A 26,482-nucleotide genomic window follows, 5' to 3' on the forward strand; every position below is an offset into this window, starting at 1 on the left:
CAACATGTTTGAGTCATCCTATAAGCAGATTGGTTTGTGCTCACTGTCTCAATAGGTACATCATGAAAATGTTAATTTATATCCCTGTATTATAGGGATATAAATATCCCTATAATATTATATTATAGGGATATAAATATCCCTATAATATTATATTATAGGGATATAAATATCCCTATAATATCCCTGTATTATATCCCTGTATTAAAGGGCTCAAATTCATTATAAGGGTCTCTCAACAGCTGCCCACACTGACAAGATGAGCTGGGTTCAAAATAGCTGGCTGCAACATTAACTAAGAAAATGGCAAGAAATCACACAACACAGAAGTAGATTTCATGTCGAGGGTAGGATGTCTCTGCAACCTTAGGGTCAGCATCTACCCTGAGCAGCACTGAAAAGAGAGCGTGTACCAGGAATCTATTTTTATGGGTGGGTGACCCACAAAGGAGATCCAATGGAATGTTTTTCACCAAATAAGGCAGGGGATAATGTTTCAAAGGTGAAGTCTTGCTTTGTGATGTCTTGTTGTCAGCAGATTGATTGACATCTTGGCAAATCACACCCATCTCAGGTGCTGTGTGGGGTCACAGGCAGAACAGAGGAAAGGGACACTTACAGCCCAATCAGCGCACAGCTCCAGACCTGTTATAGCTCCAATGCACATAGTTCACACATAGAGCCCATGGATGGCCCGCGACAAGGGTCCAGACAAGACATGAAAGATATATAATGTGTTCTCCCTCTTAAGCCAAATCTTTCTCTCTCAAAACTAATTTTCACAGGCTGGATTTATAAGCAAACAGCCTATGAGATGCAATGTAGTGTGCACATTGTTACCCCTGGTAAAACTCTTATAGAAGGGAAAAGAAAGAAGCATTTGGATGTTCAACATCTCTAGCTATTAGATAAATGCAATTCAAAACTACTCTAAGGTTTCATCTCATTCCAGTCAGAATGGCAGCTATTAAGAATACAAAGAACAATAAGTGTTGGCAAGGATGTGGGGAAAAAGCACATTCACACATTGCTAATGGACTGCAAAATGCTAGAGTCAATATGGAAAGTAGTATGAAGATTCCTTTGAAAACTTTGAATGGAACCACCATTTAACCCAGCTATCCCTCTCCTTGATCTATACCCAAAGGACTTAAAAACAGCATACTACAGGGACACAGCCACATCAATGTTTATAGCAGCACAATTCACAATAGCTAAACTGTGGAACCAACCTAGATGTCTGTCAGTAGATGAATGGATAAGGAAAATGTGGTATATATACACAATGGAATATTACTCAGTAATAAAAGAGAATAAAATCATGACATTTGCAGGAAAATGGATGGATTTGGAGAATAGAATGCTAAGTTAGCCATTCCCCCCAAACCAAATGCCAAATGTTTTCTCTGATATAAGGAGGCTGACTCATAATAGGGTTGGGAGGGGAAGCATGGGAAGATTAGACAAACTCTAGATAGAGCTAAGGAGAGGGAGAAGAAGAGAGGGAGTAAGGGGTGTAAGAAAAAGATGGTGGAATGAGATAAACATCATTAACCTAAATATATATACATATATATATGAATATGAAGACATGAATGGTGTGAATATATATACTTTTTATACAACAATATAAAGCAGGGGATAATATTTCAAAGGTGGAGTCTTGCTTTGTGATGTCTTGTGGTCAGCAGATTGATTGACATCTTGGCAAATCATACCCATCTCAGGTGCTGTGTGGGATCACAGGCAGAACAGAGGAAAGGAACACTTATAGCCCAATCAGCGCATAGCGCCAGACCTGTTATAGCTCCAGTGCACATGGTTCACACATAAAATTAAAAAAAAAAAAACAATCCCAGTAGGCCCAGAGTGTTCTTTTAGACCCTTTTCATATGTTCTAATATTTTCATCCTTCAAATTCTATTGCTGTCATTTTTATGATAGTTATGCATATTGTCCATTATTCCTTGATTAGAGGAATTAAAAGAGAATCAATCTATTTATGGCTTAGGATAATATGAAATGGTCCTTTGTAACTCTTTAATGTAATAGACAATTTTTTTTTTTAGTTAAATTAAACTCCTTAATGTTGCAACTTGAATTTGTTTTTCCTGTGGTGTATCCAGCTAAACTGAGACTCTCCATTGACTTTAGAGTAATTTTTTGAGACATAACAAAAATGACTCCTTTCCTTTAACTAGAATATGAGATTTCCAACGAAAATTTGAAAAAAGTCTTCAGTCACCTATTTTTGAGTTATAAACTGAAGAAAATATAGATAGTGTAATTACCTAAACAATATTTTGTCTTAGATAGGATTTGTTATAAATATGAGATAATAGAAGTTGACACTGAGTACTAAGCAGTGTAAACAACTTTGAAGCTCAAGGAAAAACAGTAGTATGAATATGTTAGAATTAACTAGCCACACCTCCAAAATTCTATGACCTGTAAGATATAGGTAGGCAATCAAATCAACTTTCGGTTTCCTCTATTTAAAAAAATACGAGAGTAAATCCAGTAAATAAACAACAGTGATAAAAATTTGGAGAACTAATATCAACTATCTTAAAGCATCTGAGAGAGCTGAATATAGCTCAGTGGTAGAGCTTTGAGCCTAGCGTACACAAATCTCTGAGTTCAATTTCCACTACTGTCAAAAACAAATGAATAAAATAAAGCATCTGAGGATGTTGATAACTGGCAAAATTTAACTTATTACTAATAGTCATACAATCTACATAGAAAATGTGAGAAAATTTTTAATAAAGGTGAGAAAGAATTAAGGAATTGATTTTCATCAGATGTTTTATTTGGATAGATATTTGAGAACATTAAAAGAAGTAATTTCAGAGTGATTCCATGTTTTTCCTTTTATATGAGACAAAAACTGAAAGGATCTCTTTTAAAACACTAATATTTTTAAAACGTTGAATTAAAGAGTGTAGAAGCCATTGAAAAACATAAGCAAGATAAACTGAAGTAAATATTCTCTGTTCACTCTGCCAAATTAGAAATTGTGAAAAAATATAATAAAAAATAATAATTTTTTTTATTTAAACTTGAAAAGAAGAAAATATCACAATTCAGGTATAAGAAATGAAGTAAGCTTGAGGTTGCCATGGGACCTAGCAATTCTGTTCCTGGATTTTTAGCCAAGAGAAATTTTAAAATGTCCATACAAAAACTTGTACATATATGTTCCTAGCAATATTATTCGTAGTGGCTGAAAAATGGAAATACACAGTAGATTGAATTGGACATAACTTTCCTATGTTCACAAATGAATATACATTCAGTGTAACTCCACTTCATGTACAACTACAAAAATGGGAAGTTATATTTCATGTACATATGATATGTCAAAATACTTTCTATTGTCATGTAAAACTAAAAAGAACAAATTTTTAAAAAGAATATTAGGAAAAGAAATAGGTAAATATATGGGAAATTTAAATGTATTATGAAAAGTAAAGAAATAAAAATGAATACTAATAATATAGGGAAACTTTTTATGGGAAATTTAAATGTATTATGAAAAGTAAAGAAATAAAAATGAATACTGATAATATAGGGAAATTTTTTATGGGAAATTTAAATGTATTATGAAAAATAAAGAAATAAAAATGAATATTAATAATATAGGGAAAATTTTAACAACAAGGTGAAACCAATAGTAAACAAGAGACTATAGAAACTGGAAAAAGATGAATATCTTAGTTCTATTTTCTTTTTTTAAAAATATCTTTATTTTATTTGTTTATTTTTATGTGGTGCTGAGGATTGAACCCAGACCCTTGCGATGTACTAGGCGAACACACTACTGCTAAGCCACAACCCCAGCCCTTAGTTATATTTTTTAGGAAGAGAATAGAAGTATCAAATCACTTGGTAGTTGGTAATTCAAGTATGCACGCATAAATTTGGGGTAACCACAAAAAAGTATGGAAATAGATCTTATGGGATTAGAATGAACAAACGGAGAAAAACTGATATCAATGCAACATAGGTAGAAATGAAAGAAAAAAATCAGCATAAAAAATAAACATGAGATAATGTTTAAAGTTAACCAATTTCTTCCTTCCTCCTCCCTTCCTTCCTTCTTTCCTCCTGCACTGGGTGGTGGGGGAGGAGTTTGAATCCATGGGTGTTCTGCCACTGAGCCACATCCCCAGCCGTTTTTATTTTTAATTTTGAGACAGGGTCTTACTATATTGCCAGGCTGTATTCCTACTTGAGCCTCCCAAGTAGCTTTGGATTACAGGTGTTCCCAGCTAGAAGTTAGCACAAATTCACTGTTGGAGATTAGGGTATTGACATGTGAATTTTAGAAGGGACAAAAATGTTCAGTTATAGCAAAAAGATGATATTTCTGAGGTTTTCTCTTTTCACTTCGCTTTTATTAAAATGTACCTGGTTTTGATTTATCTAAAATGTATGTTACACTTCTAAAACTTATGAAAAATTCAGAATTATCTCAAGAATGTGAAGAAGGTCCAAAATTCTATTCTTACTTCACTGTTAAAACATATTATTGAGAAAAGATACTATTTTGATAAAGAAAAAGTATTTCATAAAATCAAATAGCCAAATCCAAAATGAAACCAAAGCAAAAACAAACATCACTTAGTAAACCAGGTTTATTTTTAGTAAATCATGAATAGTTGGGAAAGTCTTTAATCTGATAAAGAATATGTACCAGAAATTTATAGCTGATTCTTTTGGCAAAACACTTGGCATGTTTTCTTTAGAATTAGAAACAGAGCAAGAATATCATCTTTCTATATTTTTAGTATGTGCATTTGCCCAGGATTATATCATTGACTACACAAAAAAATCCAAAGATAATACATGTAAATTATTTGAACAAATAAAGTTTAGTGAGGCTACTTATGTACTGTACTCAGTAACATTCCTGTACTCTAGCACCTATGAATAAATCTAGTCATTGAGTATGTAATGCTTCTAAGGAGAAAAGTACAAATTTTTATTGAAATTTACAAAAGAGGACTTAAAAGGGAAGCTATACCTACATGAAAGGAAGGATTCATTAGTTTAAAACTGTTTCCCCCAGAACTGAAATACAGATATAATTTAATGAAAATCCCACAAGGTTATAGTGCATTTGAAAAGCTTTTTTTTTTTAAATTATAAAAGGAGATTTATTTGGTTAGTTTACAAAATCAGAGGCTGGATATTTCCACAGTGGCTGTCCCAGGCTGGACAGCCAGCGAATCAGTAGCTACTCAGTCCAAGAAGCTGGAGCCTCAGAACAAGAAGAACAATGATGCCACCCCAGTCAAAGGCTAAAGTCCTAGAAGGTCCCCAAAGAGTCACAGGTGTGAGTCCTCATTGGAAGAAGGAAGAAGCTGGAGTCTGATGTCCACAGGTGATAGAAGCAGCAAAAAAATGCACCAGCTCAAGAATCCAACTTGCACATGTGTGTAGGCTTCCTTCTTCTTCACTTTTTGTTCCATTTGGGCCCCAAGTCTATTGGATGGTGCCACCCAGGCACCCATTTGGTTGGGTCTTCCTCCTGGATACACTGATCCATGTGCGAATTGTTTTTGAAAATACCTTCACAGACCTCAAAGTTGACATGTAAGAATCAAATTCCAAAAACAGTGTAGGAAATTTCGAAGATTGAGCAGGGTATACTTACTCTATCAGATATCAAGATCCATTGTTAAACTGTATTCTTCATATTTATTTTGTATTTGTGTAAGGGAAGACAAATAGACTATTAGAATAAACTAGGAAAAGATGTTTTACAAGATTTATAGTCAAGAAAATATTGGTATTCAAGGGACTACAAATATTAAGGAAAAAGAATCAACCCTAAATGGGCAAAGAATGAATAGGCATTCATGAGAAGAAGGAGTAATTCAAATGGCTAATAAACATCTGAAAAGATATTCAACCTCATTACTAATAAGGGAAATGAAATTTGAAATGAAAAACAGCTACCATTTTATACTTGTAAAAACATTTTCTGTAATATGTCTGCAATTTTCTGAACTACTAAAATATTTCAGAGTTTAAAAATGTTTACTTTTTGTTTTTGTAAGTACTTCACTGCATGAAGTAGCTAATTTTTCTGGTGTTAACAGCTGACCACAATAAAACTCCATTTTCTTCTCACCTTATGACCTTTTGGAAATAGAAATGACAGTTTATCTTGTTTTTTGCGTCACCTGTTGACTTTAGCAAAGCTACAGTTAGAAGTCTTTGTACTAACCTTCTCCCAAGGATAGCACAATGTCAGGAATGTACCAAAAATTATTGGTGATAAAGTGTGGGGGTCTTTTTGTTTGTTTGTTTGTTTCGGTTTTTGTATTCTTCAGTGACTTTATTCCATTTTGAGGCAGTAAAACAGAATAGAATTTTGTTGAAATTTTTAAAACAAAAATTAACCTAATTTGTATTCATAAGATATTTTATTAAACAGACAAAAAGGTAAATAAACTACCTAACCTAAATTTATTGAACATTAAATTTATTAAAATTATGCTTATTTTCTTGTAATTTTATTTCTTAAATATTTACTTTAGGAGACTGTTTAGAATTTATTTTTGGCTTTAAAAGCTGATTCAATTTTTTAAGGCTATAATTTTAAAAATTCTAAGTCTTCTGTGGTTTTCTGTTCATTCAGCTAACTAAGAGATCTTAACAATCATTTTTAAGGGCCTTTAGAAAATGTTTGGTTCCGTTTATAAAACTTGGCTAAATTAAATATCTTTAAACATTTAAACCTGCATTAATAATTTTCTGTTTAACTATTTCAAACTGTATTTGTAAGTAGGATAAATCATGTTATCTTAAATTACTATTTGTAAATTTAAGAATTAAAATTATAAATATTTTTTAGAGGAGGGAGAGAGAGAGAGAGAGAGAGAGAGAGAGAGAGAGAGAGAGAGAGAGAGAGAGAGAGAATTTCAATATTTATTTTTCAGTTTTTCGGCGGACACAACATCTTTGTTTGCATGTGGTGCTGAGGATGGAACCCGGGCCGCAAGCATGCCAGGCGAGCGCGCTACCGCTTGAGCCACATCCCCAGCCCCTAAAATTATAAATTTTATAACAAATAAATTAATTTGTTACATCTTCTAAGTAAGACTGCTTGAATACACTGAGCCTCTGTTTTTTTCCTCACTCTTATTTATACCCCTCGTCCCATATTTGCTAGACTCCACTGGCTTTCCAGGCAATCTAGAAAGGTTCCAATTCATGGTCAATTTGAGGATGTGTTGACAGACCACGGTGATGTCAGGGATGACTGGAAATAGCAAACAAGTCTAGTTTGTAAGTGGGCAGTGCCAATTGAGGTGGTCTGATAGGAAGTAATGGAGATGCAACCACAGGGTGCACAGATACAGTCACTACTACCATCTAAGTCTGGAGAATGGTGAAAGGAAAATTGATGAGGTACTAGGACCAGGGTTCAAAAAATAGAACAAAAGCCCAGTTATTGGGTCTGGGAGTTAAAATAAGCACATGGTTTTGAAAAAGGCAAATGATCTAAGAGTTTTGATAAAATGTCAGCATTGTAACAGATAAGTCTGACTTGATGCTGAACTGATGAACTATTGGCACAGAGGTCTATGAATTCCCTTGCATTGCCTAGGACCAAAATGAAACAGTAGCTAAGAGCTAGTGTCAGATCTAGGAGTGGAATGCTATAAGGATAGTGATTATTCCATAGCAATCCCTTTATGGACATCTGTTGCCTCTGGCACATACCACTCCATTATTAAAATTATTCTCAAACATGTTGGAACCATTGTCAAAGTTTTAGAGCTATGTAAGATCTAAATTATAAGTGGTATGTTCTTAGTGTATTTATTTGAAACACTGTATTTTCTAGTGGTTATTTTATAAAAGTATGGTACAGATAATCATGGATTAAAGATTATTTCTGTGGGCTCACTTGGGATCAAACTCGTATAACTTTATTTGTGTGGGTGGTAATCTATGTTTCATGTTCCCAGCACATGATATGTTTATAATTGAAGAATGCCTCTTGTCACTCACCAAATTGACAACACAGTTATAAAATAGATATGGAGATACACTTTTGTATTTAATTATTTATGCTGCAGTACTGGGGATCACACCCAGGACTTCATGCACGCTAGGCAGTGCTTTGCTACTAAGTTGAATTCCTATCCCTGGAGGTATATATTTTTTAATGTAAGGAAGATCCAAGATTGATAATTATTCATTCAGTAATTTGTTAAGACTAATTCACCTCCATTGATTTGAATTTGTGACTGTAAACTTAGAGCAGTCCAAAGTATTGCTATAATATCTATTTAATAAAATTTGATAAACCAATAACAAACAATATTTATGAAGTATATTAAATCCACTTAAAAAGCAAGTTATTTCAATTTTTATTCTGTAATATGTTGTTTGTAAGTGAGTATGGCTAAGTACAAATGAGCTTTATTTAGTTATTAAAGGAGATCCCACAAACATCCTTTACTTTATATACTTTATACTTATATATTCTAAAAATTTTGTATGCTTTGAATCTCATAGATCCAGACCAATTTCCCATAATAGGTAGTAAATACTAAAGTTGTGTGTGTTTGTACACGTGCACCCATGTGCATTTAAAGATATTTGAGAAGCCTAATGTGGTGGCGCATGCCTGTAATCCCAGAGGCTCGGGAGGCTGAGACAGGAGGATTGAGAGTACAAAGCCAGCCTCAGCAATGGCAAGACACTAAGCAACTCAGTGAGACCCTGTCTCTAAATAAAATACAAAATAGGGCTGGAGATGTGGCACAGTGGTCGAGTGTCCCTGAGTTCAATTCTTAGTACCCTCCAAAAAAGATATTTGAGAATCACAGAAAACTTTGGCTTTATCATTCCATTCCCCCATTCTCTGCCAGGTTCTTACCAAGCCTTGCTAGGTCAGCTTTAGAGAAAAATCTGGCAGATGCTGCAATAGAAATAACTACCAATGATAATCTGGAACCAGACCTGGAGTATTATAAATGTAAGTATTTAATTTTTTTTTGTTTTAAGTGAAAAAATAATTATCAAACATGCTATTATTTTAATTTCAATATAAATGTTTTTAATGCATTTTGTTTATGTACTGAGTTGAAGAATCTGTTTTTTGGAAATGTGAATGCTATTTATAAGTTAAACCTTAGAATATTTACTGCATTGCAGTACATTCTTGATGGTTCTCCCTGGCCTTCAAGTGTCACAGTTGATACTAACATATTAAAGGCTCTGAGAATCCATTTTGTAATTAACTTGTATAATTTTGACAATATATTTTTTTCCAAATATGTTTCATGATATTATCTAAAATTCTGCTTTATTTGCACAACATTTAAATATTGAAGACCACTATGGGACATGTTTGGGCAACTTTTTTAGTTTGATTCAGACTAAACTAATATTCAGAATAACATCTTATGCTTTCGTACTCCTTCCATTTCCACCTGTTGTTTGTGCTGCTTTTTTTTTCTGAGTAGCCATAAGTATAAATTTGAATTTTGAGGAGAATTATTCATAAAAGTTTCCTATTCTTCAGTTAGAGCACAGCGAAAGTTTACCCATTTTAAATGCTTTTGCCTGTTTTTTAAAATTTATTTTTAATTTTTTCGTTGTAGTTGGACACAGTACCTTGATTTTATTTATTTATTTTTATGTGGTGCTGAGGATCCAACCCAGGTCCTCATCCATGCTAAATGAGCTCTCTACTGCTGAGCCACAACTCCAGCCCCTGTAATTAACTGTTTTATCAAAACATTTAATATATGACCATTTTCTAAAATAGACTACTGTGATTCTCTTTGTAGTAGACTTTTTTTTTTTTAATAATGGAGGTTACCCTGAACCAAGAATTTGGTATTAAGAAAATTAGATGACGTTTTGGGAGTCAGATTATAAATTTAATATACTGATAGATCTGAATAGAAATTCAGAGTCAACTCAAAAGAGAGAATAACTCTGGGCCTTGAAGATTCAGAGTGTTATTTGATTGAATCCATTGATATATCCAAAGAAAGACTGTCATTTCAGACAGGCCCTTGTTAGCAGTGACCCTCTTGTAGAATATAAGGGACCTAAGTGTTGAGACTTTTCAAATTGACTAATACCATTAATTTTTAAAATCATCTGTCCTATAGAGAATTCATTAATTTACTTTCCTTGTTAGAGTCCATGCTTACCAAACAACCTTCTTGAGAATATGGCTTTCCATGCAGGTCCCACTCCAAATAATAAGCTTTTATGGCAAACAGTGTATTATAGTTGATATGAAAGTTGCAGTTTCCATTGTGATGTAATATTTTGCAATTTTATTTTCTTAGTCAGAATGTGTTTAATATTCTCCTGAAAGTTAGATTTACTCTCAGTTCTGATTATAAAATTAAGTTTGAGCCTACTAGATTTTGAGGAACTTGATAAATTTACCAAAATAATGTCATCCTGTGAAATTACTTACAAGATAGCTAGCCAGCTTTCTCCCAGAAATGTACTAGCAGCATCATTCTCTGAGTTCATATCCCCTTTCTGCTTATCAACATTGGTTGTGTAAATTCAATTGTCCTAAAGCTAATGGACATGTTCCACAAACTAAATTGTAGATGCTATCAGATGCTGTTTGAACCTGAAATTACAAGTGTCATCTCAGCACACAAGTATAAGAGTTGATTCACTGCCATATTCTGGCTCTGTCCCTTTATAGTTTTATATTGGGTCTATTTCAAGGTCTGGTGGTAGTAAATAAATACTAAATACTTAGTGTGATGGCTCTTGGCTTTCCTTCCCTGTAGAACTTTTGAAAAAGGAAAATGGTAAAGATCTGCTGTGCTCTGGCAAATGTGTAGTGCCCAGTGGTACTTAAACATGTGACAGTGTAATTATTTTTAGTTTAAACTTGTTCAGAGTACTCTACAGAAGCAAGTGCTTTCCCCCATATTGTCTTAAAATATGCCTTAACATATTGAAAATAGCATTTTAAAAGATAAACAATTTGAAATATTCTTATTTGAAGTAGGAAAACAAAAGATAGGTGGATTACTTAAGGCATTGTAATTGTGTATCTGCTTGTTGGGTTATTTTCATAGGATGGAATATTACTAGGAGTCAAAGGATTAAAAATACTTGATTTGATAGAAAGAATGTCAGATTAGTTTAAGTTCTATTTTAAGCTCCACTTTTACTAGCTAGGTGATTTTAAATAAATTATTTAAATTATGTTCTTGGTTTCCTCATAATTCTCGTCTCATTGTTAAGTTACTTGAAATTATATAAGGAAAAATATAAACCTCATAGTTTGTGATCTGGCACATGAAAAGGTCCTTAATAAATGGTAGCTTTTATTATTGTGATCATTAATATTATAACACTATTAGTATGAATGTTATTGTTATTATTGGAAAATGTCAATGAGCTTGAATATCTGATTACTACAGGGAATATATAAGATGGGTTCTTGACTTCAAGAAATTTATTATTATTAAATTCCTGTATTTAAAGATCTCTTTAAAGCAAAAAGAGAACAATACAATAAAAGTTATTACTGAATAACTGTATGGCAAAGGTTCCCAGTTCCTACTTCAAATAAGAATATTTCTGATACTATTCTATCAGAATCACCTGGATATTTATTTGAAAATATAGATCTTCTGAACTATTCCTGAAAATAATAGTTCAAGAGGTCCAAGGGTTTGGTTCATCTGTATTTTTTACTAGACCTCTCAGGGATTTTCTTGTGGAGTTTTTCATTAGGTGCTTCCTAAAGATGATATTTGGGGTACTTGAAAGCTTTTGAATGTGTACTTGGCTTATGTGTATATTATAATCCTGACCAGATAAATTTATGAATATGGCTTGGCTATGTTCTGGGTTGTTTTTTTTTTATTTCTCAATTTTATCTATATACTATTTGCTAAATTTATTGCTTTAAAATTATTACATTTTAGAACATTATAAGCTGTATATAGAACTGTAGTGTTTAATTACCATCTTCAAGCTTATTTCTTTAGATGTTAAATTAAAATCCCTGAAGAGCTCAAGGTGTTACAGAAGCTATCCTACATTTTATGTTGGATGGACTTATCATCTTTGGATATTATTTGTAGGATGTAGTTATGACTAATTCTCTGTCTTATGTAAAACATTCAGGTGAAGTGGTATCTGGATCACTGAGGATTGGTACTATTAGTGCACCAATATATAATACCCATGAGAAAATGAAAGTGCCTGATGTTCTTTTCTATGACAACATTCAGGTAAGAGCATCACTTCATTTACTTTCATAAATAACCACTTATTGTGGTAGTTAGCTCTGAGAAATGATACTTATGTTTAATTATGTATGTAATTTTCTAAGTTAAATGCAGATGATGCAATATGATGTGTTGAAACATCTTTTATTAAAGTATTAAAAACTTTAAGATTCTTTTTTTCCCTCCTCTGGTGGGATTTTCTTTTCTTTTTTTTTTAATTAAAAAAAATAAATGATAGCGGAATGCATTACAATTCTTATTACACTTATACAGCACAATGTTTCACATCTCTGGTTGTATATAAAGTATGTTGACACCAATTCGTGTCTTCATACATGTACTTTGGATAATGATGTCTATCACACATTTCACCATCCTTGCTAATCCCCTGCCCCCTGCCTTTCCCTCCTACCCCTCTGCCCTAAGTAGAATTCATCTATTCCTCCCATGCTCCCCCTTCCAAAGGTACTTGAAAATTGGAGGAGTTGCTGTTATCATTAGGGTTATAAATTTCATATGCACACATAAACAAATATTGTATGGCTGTACTTCAGGTTGATAAAGTAAACCCATTATTAAATTAAAAACAAACAGAACTTCTCATTCTCTTTTTTCTTCTTAGTGAATTCGTTTCAGTAATTCAAAGAAAGTGTATCTTATACATCCTACAATTCCAGTATTTTTCTTTTTCTTTTCTTTCTTTTTTTTTTTTTAAGGGAGTATGATGGAGAATTTTCATCTTACAAACTAACCAATAATTATTGACTTTCCACTAAGATTCAGATATAAGTTTATACCTAGAAAGCCATATTGTAGATATTCAATTCAATTAGATTATTTTCAGGGAATTACCCTGAATATAACAGTTTTCTTTTCCAAGTTTTCCATGAAGTGGTCCTTCGGTCCTTCCTGCCAGCCTTTTCAATTTTGTGTGTGTGTGTGTGTGTGTGTGTGTGTGTGTGTGTGTGTGTATACTGGGATTGGACCTAGGGACACTCTACCACCAAACTACATCTCTGCCCCTTTTTATTTTTTATTTTGAGACAGGGTCTTCCTAAGTTCCTGAGGCTAGCCTTGAATTTGTAATACTGCTGCCTCAGCTTCCCGAGTTGCTAAAATTATAAGTGTATGCCTCTATTCTAGGCTATGTATTTCTTTTATAATGAAAAAGTACTTAAATTTTCTGTAATGTTTCGTTATTATTCTGCATGTAAATAGTACATTTAATTTACAAATTATGTTAGAACTTCTTACTATTTTTGCTATGTTAAGGCATTAGCAAAATTGAAGTTAAATTTATTTTTTAATCTGACATTCTACAATTCTGTTTTTTGTTCAAGCATCATAATTTAAATCACTAAATTATAATAACAATATAGAAGGTATCCAGGCAAATTCTTCTTTCTTAATAAAAATACTGGCTTAAAATTTTGAAATCTGTCCAAGCTACACTAATTATTTTTGGCATAGCAAAGGCATAACTCTGATTTGATTTTAATTATTAAGAAGCAGTTAATTAATGTAGATTTTATTTTTCTTCAGAAACATTAGTATTCTTGCATAATCAGTACACAAATAAACAGAAAATTAAATTGTAAGACAGAGGAGGGGAAAAAACTCTTGCCTAATAAATAAAGACAAAAACTTGATTAGAAGGAAAATATACTATTTCTAAAAATTGATGGTATCACCCTCTGTCCATGTAATGAACAAAGAAAACAAGAAATCAGGATATTGTTATAAGTAACATTTAATTGAAAAGCTCTACAGCAGCAAGGGTTGAAAAGATTTCAGAGTGTTTAAGAATATAGGAAATTCAGTAGGAAAGAGGACCATTGTGCTCTTGAACATAGTGTCTGTTGCCAAGGTGTTTATGATATAGACATGGAGGGCTGCAGGGCTGCTGTGAACTTTACACAGAGCCCCTGAGGGACTTCTTGTAACCTGTCTCCAAATGTACCTCCTCCTCTAAAAGCATTATGAATTAACCACTAATGAAAAAGTTTTAGCTGTACCAATTCTAGGGACAGTGGCTTGATTAAATTTGCTTTTGCTATGTATTATTGATTCTGTTTTTGCTGCACTTCGGCTTTGAAGCAGTATGCTTCAGAGTCTTTTGCAGATTGAGGTACCATCTTGTTTTATGCCCTGTTGTTCCTTTACCACATTGCATTGAGAATGGTTTTGAAAATGTGTTCTTATATATCATAGGGCAAAGCCCTGTGTTTTCTTTATTTTGTATGTCTAGCAAATAACAAAGTACCGGGGATTAATAAAAGGATAAATAAGATTCTGAGTGTTCATGCTAAGGAATATTTTTTTCATCCAGCCACTCATTAAGAAATATTAGACTTGTATCAGTAAGGAGGAGAGATTTGAGGGAAGGAAAATTAATAGTCTCTTAATAAGCTTTAGATCTGAAAAAAAAATCGTAAATATTTATTGTGGGTCAGACCTTGTCCTAAGATCTTGAGATAAAGAGATTAAAATAGTCACGTGAGCAAATGCATCTTTAGAGCTCAAATTGCTCTTAATCTAATGGAAAAACAGGCAAATACACATGGTTACTTCACAGTGTGATGGAAGTATATACAAGTTATTGTGCTTACCTTTGTGAGGTGATCATCCCTGATGATAAAGATCATAGAAAATTCGTTAACAAGACAAAGCTGGACAAGTCTCTCAGAGACCAGCATTTGTAGAGACCTGCTTATATGAAAGAGTAGCTCATTTAGCACAGAGTAGCACAGAGCTGAGGTTGCATATGGAAAAGTTTAAGAGATGAGCCTGATGAGTTAGGAAAGGATCAGATCATCTGAGCTTCTCAAATTAAGGAGCTGGGATTTCTTTCATTGGTTTCCTCACCGATGAAAGACTTTAAGCACATTTGCTAACTTTGCATTCACTCTTGAATGTTGTCTAAGAGTTAGAACCAAGGCAAAGAAAAACTAGTTTAGAGTTATTCTAACATTCTGGGTAAAAATTAAGAAGGATCTGAAATGAGGTAGTGAGAGTAGGGTCAGAATAGAGTGGACACCTCACAGGGCTATTTAGAAGGTAGAGTCCTTGGAACTTTGTGTTTGTTTAAAACAAAGATTCTGCCTCAGGGAGCACACAGTGTGGTGGAAAAGTAAATTGAAGAGTAAGTAGAAAATTATTCTAGATTCTTCCCATCCCTGGAACATTGTGTGAAAGAAGGAGAGTGGTAGGGGATGAACCTGAGATTAAATCAGAAACATGAGAAGTACCTTTGTTTCTAAAGTATTGAGTCACTTAAAGAGTTTTGAAAAATGAATTGGCAAGATTTTGAACAAAGAAGTGATTGTATGAGAATATTTATAGAGAACATATTGACTCAGGGAAAGGATGAAGTTTCAAAAAGCTAAATTAGCTTAAAAATTATATCTACCTACCTGTCTATGTATATAGGCCAGAGATAATAATACCCTAAATTCAAACTGTGGTAATAGCAAAGAAATAATGAATACCATTGATCTTTTTTTTTGGGGAGTTGGTCGTCTTGGATTTTTTTTTTTTTGATCTTGATAAAAGAGAAGCAAGGTGGGCAGGGTGATTATGATAATGATGAACATTCGATCAGTCAATAGAAAATGATGCTATTAATTATGAAAAGAAAAGGAAGAATGAAGTTGTTGAAGAGAATGTAATAAGCCAAGTTTTGGATTTGAGTATGCTGAATTTAGGAGACTGGGCAATAATCAGGGGGTGTTATTATTAGTCATCGCTGAGAAATCTTGATGTTTGAAGATAAGGGTTAGCTGCAGCCATGAGATGGATGAGAGAATTTAGGTGGTGTAAGGTCAGAAGTAGCTCTTCTAGCACTGATGTGTGGGTACCAACTCTGCACACAGCCCTCACTTGGATCTTAGGTAGGTGACTGTGTCCAGATAGGCATGACTTGTTCTACCCTATACTGAGACCCCAAAGAAAGCAAGTAAAAAGTTAATGGAGAGAACAAACAAAGGAACCAGGGGAAAATCATATGGAAGGAATTGCTACAACAAGATGATCTAGTCCAGAAGACTATGGAGAAAAATTATTAAAGGCAGGAAAAAATCAGGAGAGAAAGACACCTAACTGAAAGCTTAGCCTTAAGAAATCTTCTGCAGTGCCAAGTAAAAAAGAAGGCAAGACAAGAATTATGTTGGTTATGACCTTAGCCTTCATTAGTGTTTGTGGGTTTGAATAATCTAGTTAAATGTAATGAGCATATGAAGTAGGAAGATTTAGAATAAACAATACAGATAAGAATTCAAATATAGTTTGCATTCATTTTCATTATTATGCAGCCATCAAGGTGCTCCTTGCAACTTTTCTATCCATTCCTCATGCAGATTATCCTATTTATTTCAGGAAGAATTCTGTGTTTTATGGAAATTGGTATTGACTTTTCATCTGAATTAAAATGTAAAGATCTCTGGCGTATATTACCACAGAACTCAGTTTTAAATTATTTTCTAGGACTCACTTTTATAGGGAAATCATACATCTCAGTTTATCTTAGTTTGCTTTTAAGACAGTCTCAATTTAGGCTGGGAATGTAGTTCAGTTGGCATAGTGCTTGCCTAGCATACACAAGTCCACTGGGTTCAATCCTTAGCACCACCAAAAAAAAAAAAAAAAAAAAAAAAAAAGATAGTTTGTACCTATTGTGACCCAGCATAATTATTAACAATGGCTGGCTCTTTATTTTAAAACTGTGCCAGAATGACAATAAGTAAATATGCTCATTTTATTTCATGCCTTGTTAAAACTTTAGCTCCCGAATGTATCTAATTTTAAAAAACAAAAACTATCAAGATAAACATCAGGGGGTACTCATTTGTTCTCAAGGTAGGAAAATGCTTTCTTAGTTTTCCTTTCTAAGAAACAGACAGAATGAAAGTATACTAAATTTGACAAATGAAAGGAAAATTTCCTGGCTCTCTAAAAACTAACTTAAAAAAAGAAAAGCAATTTACATACCAGATAAATATCTATAGATATATAAAATGTTAATATAAAAGGTTACTGCAAAAGGTTAATTTGCCTTTTTTAAAAATAGGGAACTTCAATAAGTTTAGTACTTATGAGGCTGTTATTTGATTTGATACAGAAAACCAAGAGAAAGTAATAGGGATATTAACTGTGCTAGGATGTAGTTCTTTTCCTGACCCCCAATGAGCTTTTGTAACCTACTTATAGGTGGCCTATTTTTTAAGATACAAAAGAGCAATGTAACTTTCTCTGTAGCTATTGTGAACAACCTTAATCTTGTTCTTTTATTATATTGTGTCATAATTCAAATAAAAAACTGTGGAAGTTAAATAATATATTTCATTTCAAAGCTATATATAGTTTTGAAGGTAATGGTTAAGATGATGTCCGTCTAAAAAGTTCCATAAAAATTGCTGATTATTTTTGGAAGCCATTATATATTTACATTAGCAAGTGTCAATTTAAATTTATATTAAATTTCAAGACAATGCTACGTAGTTTAAATAAAAATACTTGAATTATAAAAACAACTTGAACTGGTCAATTGGTTGTACTTGCTCTAATGGGCTGTTTTAAGTTTTCAGTATCAGTGACCCAATTGGTTATGTAGTTTACTTATATCTAACTCATTAATTTTGTTTTCTTAAAAGTTAAATTACTTGAGTATTCTATCATAAAGGATGTCTTAACTTCCAAGAAGATATCTATATAGTTAACTTAAAACACAGTTAACCTGTCTGTGGTCCTTTTTTTCTCTAGCACATGATAGTGATGGAAGACATGCTCAAAGACTTTCTCCTTGGAGAACACTTATTATTGGTTGGTAACCAGGTAAGTTATGGGTGAAACCCAACCTCTAAAAGTAAATGACAGTAATAGTTTCAAAGCAGTAAGTTTTTTTGTTGTTGGAATAAGTTTTTGAAATTGCTCCCTTTTTCTCCCAGTAAAATGACTCGTTTAATTAAAAGGTGAATGTCTACCTTAGACTTAACCTTAGACTTACTTCAAGGCTTAAATCAGACCCCATTCTACTCTACAAGTGTGCACTCTTCTTGCTCATATCTGTTACTCCAACCCTGCTCACCGTCACCTATCTCCTGGATTAAGGCAATAATTTCCCACCAAATACACTATAAACTGTCTTCACTCTGCAATCAGATTGATACTTGTATAACTAAAATGTGATTAAGTTTCTCTTTTGTGCTTGAATTGACTCCCCATTGCCCTCAGGTATGGTCCTAAGTCTCTAGTAAGCTTGACAGGCCTGTAGAATCCAGCCTCTGCCCACCTATATGGTCCAAGCTTTGGCTCTTCTTTTCTCTGCATGGCAGCTTGAGCTTCTCAGAACTTCCATCAGTTTCTTATTTCCTTTCTGGTCCTTAGTGCATGTTTTGTTTTTTTTCTACATGCAACACTCCCTGACTCTTTATGTTATGCCCTGCCCTAACTCCTAGGAGGGAGGTTTTCCCTTCTCCCTAGCTCAGTTAAGTTCTCCTGACCTCCTCCCTCTGTCCCCTTCATCACACAAGTTATGTGGTTTTGTATTTACCCATGAATGACTCTGCCCAACTTGTCTGGAAGCTCTTGGAGGGCAGAGACCTTGTTTGTCTTATTCATCTCGGTCCTTGGTTCCTAGCCCAGTACTGCTATAGATATTCAATATATGTTTATGGAGGAAATGAATAGATATTCTGTAGTTAGAGGGTGCTGATAATTTTCCTTAGTTGAATTATCATACCCACAGTAAATGGCACTTTGGGTCTCATTTTTAATTAGTCTTAAATTAATGGTAACAAGCTTTCAGAAGTTTGTCCTTTATTTTTTCTTTTTTGTACTTATAAAAATAGTACATATTCTTAATATATTTAGCCCCTCAAACTTACAATTTTAAAGTGCTGTTTAAAAATAAAAATGGGCCAAATGAGTGTTTTACTGGCTGAGGCATAGGCTTGAGAGTTAGCTGGCTAGAGATCCAATAGCAGTGTTCCTACATAATGGTGTGTGACTTTGGGAAATTGCTTATCTTAGACTATTTCCTGATGTCTAACCTGGGAATAAAAATAGTTTGTATTCTACTGGGCTAATGTGAGGATAACATGATATAATGCATGGAAAGTACCTCACACTGTTCTGCCAGCTAAAAATAAAATCACTGTAAAATTTAAAAAGTACTTTAATGTATCTTGTTTCATGTTTTCTAAACGAGAATTAAAAAGTAGAACAATAAATTATTCTTCGTGGCAGTTTTTTCCATAAAAAGCCCCACCATCTTTTCTTTTCTTTTCTGAAAAATCATTTTTCTGTATACCTGAGGTGAAAGGATGAAGATCAGTTGACGGTATTTGTTCCTTGATGTTGAAAACCATAAGTCAAGTTGTTGTCTCACTTTGAAAAACAATGAGTCTGTGGATTTTTAAGTCTTATATAGCCCAGAGTGCTTCACAGACTTTTTATCAATTTAACCATGGCACTCAGTGTTTCCTTTTCAAAACTTCTTCCATCACATGAATGTCCTCAACACAGAAACTGATGGCCTCTCACCAGCAGCAGACAAACCTATAGAGGAGAGTAGACTGGGAACATATCGACCTGGGCTCAAGGGGCAACTTTTCTAAGTAACAGGCTTAGAAAAGGAAGGTCCTTGGAGTTCAAGGCATGGGGTCCAGGTGTTTTTGAAGCATTCATTGATATTGTTGTGCTAAGGTTTGTTGAGTGGAATGCAGTTTCTCAGTAAAGATAGTTTTTACTATTAAGCTATTAATAGAATCAGGATTTCAGGACAATCATTTACATTAATGTCAATGTTAGAGTCTTACTAGTAACCAGAGATGGGGAGCATATTCTAACCTCTGGAGGAATGAGGGGAGCTATGCAGGGTGAGGGGTAAGATGGAATGGAGGTTTGCTTCTCCTTTTTGAGAAATTAAAAAGAATATGTGAAAGTATTTTGAAATTATTCTGGAGTGCTATACTAATATTGGTGTAAAACTTGCCTTGCCTCCTCTCATCTGTTTCGAGTCCCAAGGAAGGGAATGACGCTAGAACAAGGGCTAGGCAACAGGGTAGGTGTGGTGGAGGGAAGAGCAGCTACAGTTCTATGGGCATGTGGTTAGTCCCTAGCATCTGTGAAGATGGATGATTCAAACCTGTCTAGGGTAGGTTCAGGAACCAGCTGTACAGGGTTGAAGATACTCAGGGGCAAGGCAGGAGGTATAGGGTATCACAAACTTGTCAGTCCCATCACATTTTACATCTTGCTTTCTTATATCCCTATTTTACCACCCTCCACTTAAGAGAAAGAAGAATTAACAAAGGGAGATTATGTTCATTAAAAGTGTGCTATGTGTCATTGGCCTTTTTCATATTGGAAGGCATTTCTCTTCTTTCATTATAAATCTCTGAGATTGTCAGTGTTCTATTATAGTACAAATGCTAAAGGAAGTATTAGGTGTGTAAGTAATTTCTGCTACCTGTGTCCATTAAATTGTTTAATGAGAAAGTCTAACTCTCTTAGACTGCCATTTGATACCCTCTATTGTCTGATCTCACTGTTTTCTGCCTACCATCTCATTTATCCCCTCAAGCTCTTGTTCTCAGAGAAATTAAATGGTCTGTGTTCCAAATAAACTTTTTTTTTTATCAGTGTTATATTCCAGCCTATGTTTGCCACCATACTGTCTTCTTTCCTCCATCCTTGCTTATTCAAATGCTTTCCAACTCAGAGTGGCAACGTATATTGAGAATGAAGTAAACTGGGAATCTTAAGGCCTAATTCTGTGTTCAGGTTTTTAAACTGTGTGTATGATATGGGGTAAATTTCTAATCTCCTAAATAGGCTTTTTCTTTCCTCTCTTCCTCCCTGCCCCCCTCTCATATCCATAAAATAATGATTGGAAATGGATGTTTTCTAAGGTTGCTCATAGCTCTAATATTCTATAATAGTGGGTCAATATAGATTTCCTTGATTTATGCATCTGCCTGTTCTGTCTCTACTGAAAAGAATGAGCCCCTCAAGAAGAGTCTTCATTAATTTTGCTTTCTTCCCAATGCCTTGTATACAGTAGATGTTAAATAAACACTAGATTTTAGAGGACTATAAAAATATAAATTCCTAATGAGTAGGTAAAATGATTTAGAAATAATATGAATTTTAAATTTCAACTTGTATTATTTTTAGGAAATTCTGAAAATGATTGACTGTATTTTTTCTTCTGTAAGCTTGCAGCTGCTGAATTAAGGATACAAATGGATTAGATATAATCTAAGAACTCTTCTTTGAAGAGAGTAAATAGTCAAATGGCCCCCTCAACTAGGTATGATTCCATGATAGGATTAGAGACTGGCAGTGTTATCACTAGAATTGACTAATAAAAACTTATTATTTTAAAATTTCATAATAATTAGCTGAGTAGTACTAAGAAAATTAGATGGGTATAACGACCTAGGCTTACATTTTATAGGTTGGGGAATGGAAATTATATTCATTTATTTAGATTGTCTTCAAAATCTAAATAATACATTCATATACTTTAGCAAACTTCTTTTTTTTTTTTTTTCAAGCTTTTTCAATAGCTAATGTCTGTGTTTAGAACCAAGTAAGATTCTATTGTTAGACTCTTGACTGCCTCCTGGAAGGTGTGAGGACATGCAAAGCCACCTGTAGTGTTACTTGCAGATTGCATACCCTGCTGTGCTTGTCTAAGTACAGGTGCAGAGATTTTTTTTCTTTCTGTGTGCTCTCTGCATCTTGGTCATTTAGAAGAGTTCTCTCTTCAGGAATGTGTGCTTTTGCAGCCACAGTAAACTCAGGTCCTTCTTCTGTAGCTTTGAAAATGCCATATTTCATCCATCAAAGGTATTTCAAACCTCTGTTAATATTTCATGTACTTTCTCACTTTCACCTCATATCCACCTTCTGAAACATGACAATGAAAAAATAAAGAGACAAGCAAGTGAAGATACAGGTGATAGTTTGGGACTATTGACTCTCAGCTTTCATGCAATACTGTAATTGGTGTTTTCCCTCAAATGCAAAGTGACAGCCATCTGGGAAAATGCCCATTTAAAACACATGATTTATTTTGAAACCAATTAAACCATTTGTAGCAACTGAGCAGGCTCCTACCTTTCTCTTTCTAAAGCATTAAGCAATGACTACTCAAAAAAAGGTAAACTCAGGCCCAGTGATGCATGGCTGTAATCCTAGTGATTTAGGAGGCTGAGGCAGGAGGAATTGGAGTTCAAAGGCATCCTCAGCAATTTAGCAAGGCCCTAAGCAACTTAGTGAGACCCTTCCTCTAAATAAAATATAGAAAAGGCACAGGGATATGGCTCAGTGGTTATGTGCCCATGGGTTCAATCTCCAGTACCACCCCCCAATAAAAGTTAATTAAAAGTGAAACATAGAGATTAAATATTGACAAAGAACCCAACAGTGAGTTGGCATAAATATGTGATAAAAACTTAATGAATGCTCCTTCCACAAACACCTGTAGAGAGATGTCTACATAGCTTTCTGTTTGCAAACTAGATGCTGGCTGAAGTTCATGAAAGAAACTTCAACAATTGAAATTATAACTGGAGCTATTTCAGAAGACTGTTTTTCTGGCAGTTTTTACAAATGAAGAAATTAAATTGAATAGGTGTTGATTCTGAGGCATCTCAAGATTCATCACCTTTATTTTGCCCAATCCTACTTTTTTTTTGTAGATGGTATTATCTTTTCTAAGAATCTATAGTATTAGACAAAATTTCATGTTCCTTGGGAAGCTAAAAACAGTCACATAAAACAACACTTGTCATAGCAAAAGAAAATAACTTGCATCTTTATTTTGGTGAAATAAAATAGACTTGTTTATCCTTTATATTTTCTATGTGGGATTTTGTGGCATAACACATTGCCTTTCCAGTAAATGAAGCAGAATAGCTGTCTTTCAGCCAAATAAGATGGGGAACCCTGAAATCACATGCTTGATGGTCACATTGGATACAGTACTCCATATCATGGAACTGCTAAGTGTGCTGTCACATGCATTATTTTCTGCATATTATAATTATCATATTATATATATATATATCATGCAATTAAGAGCTCCATTATTGTATTACTATTACTATTATTATTATCATAGCACAATTTTCTACATAACAAAGAGAGATGATTATTTGTTTTCTAATGAGTGATGCTTTAGTTTGGTCCCGGCTTTAGGTGAAGAATAAGCTTCCTGCCTTCTGCATCTTCCCATACTGGCTTTACTTTTAATTTGTAGAGTCTTATTAAATTTGATACACAAAAATTTATTATGACAATGGAGGTTATAGAATCACCCTAGAGGCACATCATTTCTTTTTGTTTAAAATATCCCAAAGAATAAACTTATGTTTAGGGGTAAAAATGCTTGAATTTTCAGAGATAGTTATATTTTATTAGATATTTGAAGGGAAAAAAATTTTGCAATGTGATGCTATAAACTGCTTAGATACCCTTACATAAGAATATCTTTAAAATCTGCAGTGTTTCATTTTTTAGAAATGAAAATTTAATCAGTTACATAAAATAATGTCACTTGGTTGTTTTTAGAACTAGACAACATTTCAAAGCAAGTCATCAAAATTTAATTTATATTTAATGAGGCACAATTAATTATTCACAATTACTTCTGCATGAATATAGCCCAATAAAATAATTTGCTAGAGTTTGTCAACATTTTGTCTTTTTGATTTTAAGCCAGCTTTGTGTATCATTTTATCAAATAATGGCAGTCTGCTGATGTTTTTCTATTTAAAATCTCCTTTCGTTCCATGTTCATATTTTTTTGCCCTTACCAGAATTCTGTGTGTAACAGAATTCCTTAACAAATAAAAAACCAACTCTGGAAGATTTTTATATAGGATGCCTTCTGTATCTCTTTTATTCATGTTTTTGTTTTTACATGACTGATTCTATGGGCACTCTTCACAGTTGCATGGCAATATCTGACCTAATAGCAGTGATACAATCCAAGAAAGCATCTCTTACCTATTTCCTGTGAAAAGTTAAAGATGAACCTACTTGCCTAAAAAGCAGAATGTCCTTTATAGAGAGATACCCCTAATGACAGACAGTCTGGCTCCAAACTCCTTTTTTAGTTCTTCCAAAGTATAGTGTCCAATCCTTCCATGCCCAGAATTCTGCCTGAGTCATTTTTTTGTGGTATATACTTTGTATGGTCTCTTTCCCTTCTCTCTTCCTGTGAAAATCATACCATTTCAACAACTCAGATGTTGTTTTCCTCTATGAAGCTTTTCTTCATCTCCCCCAAATAGAAATAGTCTTGTTATCCTTTGAACTTTTATAGGATTTTCTCACTATTTTGATCACATTTTCTTTGAAATTGTTTTGCTATGTATTTGATTTCATCTCTAATTGAATTAGAAGTTTATGAGCAAGGATTTTCCTGTGTCAAACTTATCTTCTGTTTCTCCCCCGCTTACTCCCTCCTTTGTGTACCCCTTCTCTCTGCAGTGAACTGGTGCCTCTGCCACCTCTATCTTGGCTTCAATGTACTCTTTCTTGTCCACTGTTCAAAGCAACCAAATTTCTGGGTAGCTGTGACTCTCTGACTGTCCAGTATGAATTTCAGTGAATTCCCTTTGTTACTCACCTCACTGAGAAGCAGTATCTCAAGCCATCAAGCAACTGGAAAGCGCACCCTTCTCTAATCTTCCATCTTTGGTCCCTCATTCCACACTCATTCTTATAGTAGTAGTTATAATAGTAGTAGCAACAAAAACAACATGATAAGTAACTTGTTGAGTAGTTTTAATAGGATATAATAAGAGCCTGAACATACAGAGTAAAGGACATTTAAAATTTTTTTATGGAAAAATTAGTATACTATAAATAGCAGATATGTAACAAATCCCCTTGAACCTAGCAACCAGCTGCTGCAGTTAAAAGTCCTTTTTGCAATTTTGTTTTATTTATTCCCCTAACACTTATTTTAATCTCATCTTTTAATAAATTGTCCTTCTTGCAGGTACTTCAGTATTTATTTATAATATAACCACAATTTAATTATTATACCTATTAGTAATGATCTCTTAATGTGATATTCCATCTATTTTCAGTTTTCTCATTTATCTTGAAATGTTATTTTATAGCAGTCTTATTCCAGTCATCCTCCAAATAAAGCCTGGCCATTGCATTTAGCTGATACAGCTTCCAAGTCTCTTCAAAAGAAAGATGGCCCATTTTTATTAGTATAAACATTTTATTCAAAATTATACCAATTAATGAGTTTCTATTGGTAAAATATCTTCAAGAGTAAGGTTCACTAAGCCAATTTAATTTCTTAATTAATTTATATCACAAGATTATGATACTTATTTTTCCAGGCTTGAAATAACTTCTTTCTTTTCTTAATTTTCATAGCACTGATTTTAAAATTTTTTTATACATTATGAAATCAGTGAATATGTATTTAGGGTCAACTAAATAGAACTCTATGTACATTGTTACTATATAATTCTTTGTACTTTCTCTATTAATTATAACTTTACTGTAATCAGGGACTTCATTTTTTTATGGATAGAAGCTTAGCAAATGTTTACTTGAATTAATTAATATTGAGATACTGTGCATATTTTATTGCCAAAATTAAAGAATGTGTGAATTTACTAATTAATTTGAACTGAGTCCTGGCAGGTTGTTACTGTGTACCATCAGAAATATACTGTGTTGCTATGCCAGAGCAATTGACTGAAATCTGTAGAGAGGCTGAACAGTTTGTCCAGAGATTTTCCTGTGTTTCCAGCTGGTAGTGGCAGCAGGGCTTTTGATAACTGAGTGTGCTGTGCTTCTACTAGCTCCAGTAGTAGGAGGGTGGGGAGGAATCCTAAGACTGTGAAATGCATGTTTTCATCAAATGCAGTGATACTCATCTCTCTCTATAATATATATTCTGTCCCTTCCCCAATCCCTTGGTTAGTGAAGTTGCCTAAATTATAGTCTGGAAATAAGTCTCATTTTTTTCACATTCTCTCTGACAATTTAGATAGTCTATATAGTAGGTTTTTTGTTTTATTTATTTATTTTTTTGGTGCTGAGGTTGGAACCCAGGGTCTCACATATACTAGGCATGTATTCTACCACTGCTATACTGCCAGCCCTATCCAGTGTTTCTTAGTGAATCTTTTGTTCACACTTATTTTGAATTTGTATATTGTTCTTGCAGACACATTTATTTT

General features: G+C 33.6%; 1 protein-coding gene across 1 annotated transcript in view; it reads left to right on the forward strand.

Annotated features, from left to right (window-relative positions):
• The window catches only part of Vwa8 (von Willebrand factor A domain containing 8), a 396,504-nt gene that overhangs the window by 147,993 nt on the left and 222,029 nt on the right, over positions 1-26,482 (forward strand). The window contains exons 18-20 of the mRNA XM_077795206.1: positions 8,898-9,004; positions 12,154-12,260; positions 18,015-18,086. Of these exons, the coding sequence (XP_077651332.1) occupies positions 8,898-9,004; positions 12,154-12,260; positions 18,015-18,086 (286 nt within the window). The remainder of the gene's footprint in view (positions 1-8,897; positions 9,005-12,153; positions 12,261-18,014; positions 18,087-26,482) is intronic.

This window comes from Urocitellus parryii, chromosome 2, assembly GCF_045843805.1.
Source record: "Urocitellus parryii isolate mUroPar1 chromosome 2, mUroPar1.hap1, whole genome shotgun sequence".
Classification (NCBI taxonomy): domain Eukaryota; kingdom Metazoa; phylum Chordata; class Mammalia; order Rodentia; family Sciuridae; genus Urocitellus; species Urocitellus parryii.